Source organism: Gavialis gangeticus, unplaced genomic scaffold (assembly GCF_001723915.1).
Source record: "Gavialis gangeticus isolate Ggan-Ray unplaced genomic scaffold, GavGan_comp1, whole genome shotgun sequence".
NCBI classification, from domain to species: domain Eukaryota; kingdom Metazoa; phylum Chordata; order Crocodylia; family Gavialidae; genus Gavialis; species Gavialis gangeticus.
The window spans coordinates 11289145-11298376 of NW_017729015.1; the positions used below are offsets into that span (position 1 = coordinate 11289145).

Below are 9232 nucleotides of genomic sequence, written 5' to 3' on the forward strand. Positions count from 1 at the left end.
CCCCCCCCCCCCCCCCCCCCCCAAAAAAAAATCAATCTAGCTCCAATGCTAAGCGTTAATCCATTTGTAACCCACTGGGCTGTGAGTATTACGTGTCCCCACTTCTGTGTTGATCTAGAATCCTTTTAGTTAGCATTGTAATCAGTTTAGTAGACCTTTATCTGTGTTAACTTCAAGTTAGGCCACATTAGCATAAATGAAGCTAAGGGAAGTAGTGTAAAAGGAACTGAGTCACAGATGAGAAAAGCTTCTTGGAAAGACCAGCTTGTGTTAGGACATCAACTCTTGATTATGGGTTCGGGTCAGTGTGTTCTAATTTGACCAAGAGAATGACAAGAACGTCTCCTTTCTTACCATATTTATCAAAGTTTCTGTCAAGTAGTGTTGTCAGCCTTTGATGATGGGGATGAAAAGGGGCTTGGTGCTCCGAGATGGGTTCCTCTGGCATCCTTTGCTGAGGTGCCTGATGGCAGACGTAATGAAGGTCCAGCACCTCTTGGAATGTAGTCTCTGAATTTGGGTAAGATCTCGCTACCTGGCTCGCTGCCTGTTGGCAGATCTTAGGATTTTAAGATGTAGAGATTCCAGGTTGTAAGACTGCTTATTTCTGCTTGGGTCATAAAAATGTATCTAGATATATATTGTGTTCTTTATTTGCTGGCAGTAGTTATACTTGGAGAATTATAATAGTTTGCTCCTGCATTTGCTCCACTGAAGGACTCATTTTGCATGAGAACAGGGGCTGTTAAACTTTCAAGCCCTCAAATCTACCCTAGGCATCAACACATGCCTGATCCACAGAGGGGCATTACAGGCCTCGGCCCTTAGGCTCTGTAATATTTGTACTTTATCCCTGGAGGTCCCCAGTTCTGACCTTGCTGTGGGCCAAGGTGGCAGCAAATCCACCCCTTTTCCTATTGTAGGCTTCAGGGTATTGCTACTGTTATGTTCTCTTCCAGCTGTATTCATCTGGCCCCTAGATAGCCCTTAACCTTGTACTGACTCTTCACACACACCCGTTGCCCAGCAGCTCTGTTTTTAACCTCAGTGTCAGCCACTGAGTGACTCCCCTGCTTCCTGCCCACAGCATGCCAGCTGAATTGCTCCGAGCACGGGCGCTGCGACTCTTTCACCAAGCGCTGCATCTGTGACCCTTTCTGGATGGAGAACTTCATCAAAGTGCAGATGGGAGATGGCGAGAGTAACTGCGGTACGGGAAATATGGGCGGGTCTTTACTCATTTCAGTGGCTGTGTAGAAGCAGTAAAGCACTGCCTGTTTGAAGCCCATGGTCCTGCTGACAAGCAGCTACCTGCCCTCTTAATTTAGTGGGGGTTTTCCAGTGCTCGGCTTGTTGTATATGAGGCTCCAGATCACAAATAGCAAAACTGCAATGAGAACAGAAGTGGGATCCTTCTCCTGTCACTGAATGTTAGTAGGAAGATGAAACTCCCTGCTATAGCAGGGGCTGACTCCATATGTGAATATGTGGTGTTAGAAGGACCTTGTGAGAAGTGTGGGCAAAAGCAAGGGGATGGTGGTCTGAGCATTGGCTCAGACAAGATCTAGCTAAGCTAGCAGAACTAGCAGTAGAGAGAGAACACTTTTCTCAAGTAGTGAACCTGCAGTTGGATTGACCTTGGAGATCCGTTGCCTCACACTTCATCCACAAACAATGTGCAGCACCAAGTGACGCCCCCACTCAGGTTTCTTTGCTTGCAGAATGGAGCGTACTGTACGTGATCATTGCATCTTTTGTCATTGTGGTCGCCTTTGGGATCTTATCCTGGACTGTGGTCTGCTGCTGTAAGAGGTAAGGTCCTGAGTTACCTGCAGTCCTTCTCCAGGGTCTCAGTCATAAGTGGGCCATTTATATAGGCCTGTGTTATTCCCAGTTCTCAGCAAAGTACTGCCTGGTTGAAGTCTGTGGTCCTGCTGACAGGCAGCTACCTGCCCTCTTAATTCAGTGGGGGTTTTCCAGTGCCTGGCTTGCTGTACATTGGGCCCCAGATCCAGTTGGGCTGCAGATACAGAAGAACTGGTGCAGGTGAAACAGAAAGGTCTAAGTTCATTTTGGGTTCAATTCATGTGCAAGATTTTGGTTAACCTAAAATTGTGCAACCAAAGTAACACTGACGATCTTGTTTCCCTGATTAAAAAGAAGAGCAGGCAACATGATCGTTAATGGCAGAGCCTTGACTGTCTGGGTTTGTCTAAAAATGACTTGCCACCTAAATTTTTTCTCCCTTGCAGGAGGAAAGGAAAATCCAAAAGAAAAAGCAAATACAAGATTTTGGATGCCACTGACCAAGAGAGCCTGGAGTTAAAACCCAACTCCAAAGCAGGTAAAAAATGAGGGAAGGGGACCTCATGTTTGTGAGGCTGACAAGACAGTTCTTTGCACATGGATCTAACCTTGCGTGGTGACACTAATGCAGAACTCAGTGGTGATGGGTGAACCTCTCAAGGTCTAGACTCTAGAGGTTCACCTCAGACCTGAACACTGGCTCCTTAGTGAAGTTATCTAAACCTGCCTGGCATAGGATCAAGCCAGAAACAGTCTGAGAACTGGCTATGTCTTGATATTTGCAGCCTGTCGCATTGGAAACAACATGTGGACAGTCTGGCCCTGGTGCTGTGGCATGTCTGGTTCTGGCTCAAGGCCAAGCAGTGCGGGGGTGGGGGAAAGAAGCCTTTTTCCTATGAAAAATTTGAGCTCAATTTTTGTGCCTCACTTGTACCTGCCTAGTCCTTGCAAGCCCACTGCCAATGAAAGCTCATTGCTGGCATTAAACCTCTTAGCTTGACCCCAGCATGGAGACATCAGCATGGAAGTGGTGTGGCTGGGAAAAGGAAATGTAGAGTCTGGCTTTTCTCCAGGGCACTGTCTGTGTGACTGAATCTGGAAGCATGCTCCACAGTTCTCTTTCCTCTGCCCAGATCATTAGGCTGAATATTCCCATTTGATGTAGACTCCCAGCATAGTCCTGAAGTTAGTTGTTACTGTCCTTTTGGACACCTAGTAGTGGGGCAGCATATGAAGAGGCTGTCACAGTGAGTTGTCGGTCTCTGGGAGGCCAGGGAGCTAAGCAAAAAATAATGAAGCAGCTGGACTCCTGGAACCCAGGGCTTGAAAGTTTGCTCTTCAGCTTACCCAGGCAGCTATAGCCCATCTGAGGTACAAGACCTCTTAAAGCCCAAGATGTACATGCTCTGTTGTAGACAGACTCTATTTGCCATCTCCATGCAGGCAGGTGTTTGTCCCAGTGTCCTTGGCCAACATTTCCCTCCCTTCTCCACCCTTCACACCAGACATGGTCTAGAAATGCTGTTGTTTTTATTGTATAAGATTCGTAGGAAAGTAGGTCTGGAAGGGGCCTCACAAGATTATCTAGTCCAGCCCCCTACTCAAAGCAGGATCATCCTTGACTAAACCATCCCAACCAAGTGTCTGACCAGTGTCCTTTTAAAAATCTTCCAAGGATGGAGATTCTGACATCGGTACCAAGCATAGTCTCTTCTGAATATGGCCAGGCAGAAGGAGGACCGTGGGAAATCAGGCATGTGCTCTCCAAATACTGAGAAATATTTCAACTCTTAAAGCAGTTGGTACTAATAAGACTGTGCTCCAGCCATGTATGTTAAGGGGAGGGGTGGTTCTAACAGTGCATGGAAAATGGTCCTTAATCCTTGTTTGCTAGGTGAAAGTAATTGCGTATCATAGTGTTATGGGACTTAATGGAGTTCCAGCAAAGTGAGCAGTGCCTTATGACAGCATTGGAGGGCATTGCAGCAACACTGCTGCTTGGCTGATTCCCCTGGGAGCCATGCAGCTTGCAAGTACTTCTTCGGATACCCTTGAAGAAAAGGGGGTATTTTTTTGCTCCCTGAATACCCAGACCCCTGCCTCATCCCCCCTCTCTCACCCAGCACCAGTGGACCTCTCCATCACAAAGGGCTTTTGTTCCACTGACAAGTGTGCCTCAAACCTTTGCTTTTCAAGGGTAACTTGATTTCCACCTTGGCTGGCAGACATCCAAAGAAGCAGTCCCCTTGCCCAGAGCCACGTAGGGAAGCATCCCAGTCGGTACCAACCGGAGTCACAGTTCTCCATTAAGGAAAAGCTGAAATCTAAATATTTCCTGTCGACAGTATCAGTAAACATCTTTCTCCCCGTCCTTGGGTGTTAATCTAAATTCATCCCACTAATGTATTTTTCTTCCTGTAGATCAGGAGGAGAAGCAGCGATGATAAAATAACACTGACCTCCTCTTGCTGTTCTTCCTACTCACTCACTCGCATAGTCCTTACTGTAGTCTCTGCCCTGCAGAGGTAGGCGCTGTCTACACAAAACCTCTACAAAGAACAGAGTGGCATGGCCCCAAAAATCCCCCTTGCTGCAGGGCCTGGCCTGTCAGTTAACATCTCTTCAGCCCTGGTGCCAGGAGTGAGTTCAGGGCTTGTCACCCCACCGTGGCGGCCAGTGGAAGGCTTGGGTGATAGACCTGTGAGACTTGGTTAAGATACTAGCCTGTTGCCAGCTCTGAGCCAGACTGTGGGCTTGTTTCTGCTGTTAAGGGGAGCATGATCCGGGGGAGACAAAGCAGTTTCTAACCTTGGATTCTCTCTGGCTTCTTTTAAAGGTGGCCGACAGAAAGCTCAGGTCCTCAACACCAGCCTCATGCACTCTGAGTCGGAGCTGGACAGCGACGAGGCCATCTTCACGTGGCCAGACAGGGAGAAAGGGAAACTGCTCCGCAGCCAGAACGGCTCCTTGCGGAATGGACAGGTGCTGCCCAAGCCCAAGAACCAGAGGGAAGAAATCCTATAGCCCAGCCTGGGGGGCCCTTCTGTTAAGAGTCACGAGGAAAGGGAAGGCTGCTCTGCTCCCCAGCCCTCGAGGGCTTTCAGAGACCAGCTGGATCCTGTTAGGACAAAGCTGCTAACTTACTGCCCAGAAAGGACCTGTTTTCTGGGTTCCTTTTCATGTGACTAGAACCACTCGTACTTGAATTCGGACTTCAAGGGAAAGTGAAGGAAGGAGCAGGAAACTGTGAAACGGGGACTACCGGGCAGCAGGGGCAGGCCTGGCACATATGGAGCCCACGGGACAGAACCACTTCCAGCAGCTGTGAAAGCGCGGCCCCCACCCGGCCCCCCTCAGGCAGCCGCAGACTCCAGCCCTGCTTGCCGAGGGAGGTCTCCTCTCAGGAGGAGGGTCAAGGCTGTGGGGGGAAGCGCCTGTTGGGGCAGCCTCTGGCAGTGGTGCACTGATTTGTGTCTGACAGATTGGTTCATGTGCCAGCTAAGCTGCAAAAAAAAAAAAGGCTCTCCCCCACCCTGACCCCCTTACCACTCCCAGCTACTTAAGCACCGTTCTTTTAAGTGTGCCTCTGGCCTATCCCACTGCCCAGCTTTGGGAGTGGGAGGGAAGGGAAGGGAAGCACCATGTTTCCACTGTGCCTGCTTACAGCTAGGAGAGGAGCTGTTTGGGTTTTGTAATTGCTTTAATTTATTGTTAGTCCTTTCACTGGGAACGGAGATGCCACGTGGCACCTCCTCAACCATGGAGAGCCTGGTGTGAGAATGCGCCCTGCCTCCTGCAGCTGTGGCCTTGTGTCCAGCCGGCTCTGCTTCATAGCAGACCCTGGGGATTGCTTGTGAAGGGGAAGCCAAGCACCTAGTATGGGGGCCCCCCCGAGGCCCTGAGACACTATCCGCCTCCTTCACACTCCACAGATCCTTAACCCCTCTCCCACAGCGTGAGGTGCTGCACACTGCATCTCAACTCTTGCACTTAGAGCCACGCATGGGCTTCTGCCTCCAGTCCCTGCTGGCTGGCTGGTCCCCTCCACAGCCCTTTGTGTGGCCTTAACTAGCCCCGTGTGCTCCCAGCAGCTGAATCCTTTGGGCTGGCTGCTGGGGAGAGCACTGCAGATCCATCAGTGGCTGGAAATGGGAGCACTCGGGTCCTTGTCCAAACATCTGTGGGCAGCCAAGGCAGCTGCAGGCCTGCAGTGAGAGCGCCCTGCTGTGGGGCCCAGCCAAGACCTGCCCCTTGGAGCCAAGCAGCATGTGGGGTGGAAAAGTGGCATGTCCGTGCTGGCCCCCACACCTTGCTCAACCCTTGTCTAACTGTGCTGCTGTCTCGGCACATTTCCCTTCTCCTGGGGAGTAGAGGATGCTGCCACTCCTTCAGGCAGGGGAAGCTAGTTTATTGCATTTTCTTTGTGTTCTAGTTCAAAATCAGAAGCTTGTTTCATTGGCTTTGGGGTTGACCAGCAAGAGGCTTTAAACTCCAGAGTTGTATTTATGTTGCTGCACTACTGACTTGCGTTAAACGAGATGAAGATTAAACTTGCTATTTAATTTGATGGACTGTCCCTGCCCTGAATGTAGTCACGTCTCCTACCAACACTGTTTCCTCTGCAATCAGCTGTTTTCTTTAGGCCCCAGGACTGGATTCCTTAGGTCTAGGTGGCTAATGAGAGGGTGGTGCTCTGCTCTGTGGACTGCCAGCCACAGGGTCTGGGGTTTCTGAATGTGCCTGCAGGACCTGTCACACTCCTCCCTATGGTGTGGGGACATCCTGCCCACCCATCCTACATACATGTGGGGGTCCCTCAGTGGGTGCTGTCTCCATGCTGCCCTTGTCCTGAAATCACTCCTTTCCTGACCACACACAGGGAGCCCATGGCACCAGGACAGTCTGGGTGGGAGGTCTTAAAGGGACAGAGTCTAGTTAACAGTTACCCTTGTCTGAGATCTTTTTGTTGCCAGTAGCATCAGAGACTAGATAAACTGAAGTCTTAGGTCTCTTAGTTGCACTATTCCCCTTTCTCGGTGTGCAAGACTGACCCACAGCTAAAGAAAGGTGGGACTGAAGTCACACATCAGCTGGGTGCTCAAAGGCAGGGTCATACCTGAGATTCTCTTAAGCTGATGCATCCCATTAATTATTCCCACTTTTAAGGCCTGGGTGGTAGCCTTGCTCCTCTCCCAGCCTGGGGCAGTCCTCTGCAGTACAGGCAGGCTGCTTGCGGTGAGGAAGCTCTCCTGCATGCTTTGCTGCAGAGATCAGTACCCCTCACAGTAGCTGCACTGTGCGCTTTTGAGCCAGCCTTGGCTCCCATACGGAGGGGAACAATTAAACCCTGCATCGCAATTGCCTGATAGCGCCTCTGTTTAGCTGACGGTTTTCTCCCTTCCTTCTAGTTCCCGGTGGGGAAACAAACATGTCCCTGGAAGTGCTGTAGTCAGCTGACGGCTCCGCTGTAGACAGAAGAGCTGTTTCCTGCCTTGCCTGGAGGAGACCTGAGTTTTACAGCAGGCGCTGGCACTCTGTGCGCTCCTTGCCGAGCAGCGTTGCTAGGACAGCTTCCTGACTCGGTAGTTGTTTGTCATCCCCAGGGCAGGTTGGTGACGCAGCGCCCGCATTTGTTCACTGCTGGTGCCGCTCAGCTGTGCGGTGCTCCCTGCTCTCCTACCTGTCTCTGTTGAGCTCTTCAGATCTTGCCCTCTGGGCCTGTAAATTTCCCCTTCACAAAGAAACACATGCCCTAACTCTGCACTAATGAGCATGGCCAGCACCTCAGAAACCCGTCTGAAATCTCACAAAAGCTAATGTGGAGGCAAGGGATGGGAGGCGTAAAAACCCCCTGGCAGTTAGAAACTTCAGTGTAGGCATCAGCTCACAGGTGTCAGGTCATCTGCTTCCAAAGAGGCCCAGCCCACCTTAGAGAAGCTCTTCCTCCAGGGTAGGTGGTATCGAACAACACAATCAGTCTAAAATCCCACCTTCCCCCAGTGTATTATTAATATCACTGCTCATTTGTTACCTAAGCACCCTGATCCTAGCTTGACCTTGCAATGAGAAGTTTTCTGCATGGCTATGCATTATGATTTCACAATTAGAGATGCTGGCTACAAGTTCCCCATGTGTGGAAGTTAAAAGCTGAGACAGCTGTTCGATGAACCATCAGCCTAACTGGATTTTGTTTTCCCCTCGCTCTGCGATTATAAATGGACTCCAGACACACTTGGTTGTTTTTCTTTTCCTGTAACAATGTTTGAGGCAAAGCCCATGATCTCTTGCAATGCTGGGATCCAGTTTCAAACAGTTTGCTCTTAATTTCCCTTTGTTCTTTTGCGCGCTGGGGGCTGCCCGACCTGTCCAAGCTTTGATTTAATGATGTTTGTTGATTGCAGTGTTACTTGGATCAAGACTGGAAAATGATTTCATACACATTTCTTGCAAATAAAAGGGGAAGTTGTTTTGCTGCTGCTGCTAATCTCTCTGGTTTCTCACTAGCTGCTTTTCAGGGAGGGTTTAAAGGGAATCAGATCCTTACTTCTTTCCAGTGCAGGCCTGTGCCATGCTGGAGAGCATCTGCTCCCACTTCCGTGTCTGGAAACTACAGCTCCCACAAAGTACTAGACCAGTGGTTCTGAACCTTGTGAGATTCCTGTCACCCCAGGGAAAGGGCCAGCTCTTCACTTGTTTCTTGAACATGGAAAAAATACCAGAGCACTTCTTCTGTTACAGCAAACTCAGGAAGCCCACGGCAGCTCCAGCTGTTCTTGACACTGTGGATTCCTAGTTGAAGTTTCTGGGTTTGATTTTGTGAGTCCTGCATTGGTGTTTTTCCACACCTAGCAGTGCTAATATTGAGCAGCGCCCTGCTACATCCTGGTGTACAATCACTGTATTGCACCCTGGAGCTGCCACAGGCCTGCCCAGAGGAGGCCACATTTACCACTTGCCCTGAGCTGTCAGGTGATAAGTGTCAGCCCTGGTATCATGAAAGCTTCCTTGACCAGGAGGCCTCACAACTACTCTCAAGTTCTGGTTTCTTGCACCATGAGCTAGGACCAGGCAGCCCCCACCCTCTGGGATGGGTCCCTTGGAGGGAGCTCCATTGCTGTGCCCCAAAGAAGGCTCGAGGTGGTCCAATCTGCCAGAGTCTGCCATCTCTCCTCGCTGCCAGCAACCGGTGTTGAGGGCTGCTGCAGTCCCTGGCAGAAGAGCCCTGACAGTTAACGTTTCAGAGGCTGGTCAGGGAGGAGGGGAAAGGGCCTCTGAGTGCATCTGCCATGAGGGCTGCTTGGAGGAAGCCAGAGGAGATGCAAGTGTGGGCTATTGATTTCACTGGAAAGCAAAATTGCTGAAGCTTCAGGGATTGAGCTTCAGCAAACAGCACTGGTGCTCGGGACATCAGCACCTCCTAATGAAG

General features: G+C 50.3%; 1 protein-coding gene across 1 annotated transcript in view; it reads left to right on the top strand.

Annotated features, from left to right (window-relative positions):
- The window catches only part of KIAA0319L (KIAA0319 like), a 65803-nt gene extending 57518 nt beyond the window's left edge, over positions 1-8285 (top strand). Inside the window, exons 18-21 of the mRNA XM_019512217.1 lie at positions 1088-1210; positions 1722-1812; positions 2253-2344; positions 4643-8285. Coding sequence (XP_019367762.1) covers positions 1088-1210; positions 1722-1812; positions 2253-2344; positions 4643-4830 — 494 coding nt within the window. The 3' untranslated portion in view covers positions 4831-8285. The remainder of the gene's footprint in view (positions 1-1087; positions 1211-1721; positions 1813-2252; positions 2345-4642) is intronic.
- Positions 8286-9232: the final 947 nt, after the last annotated feature.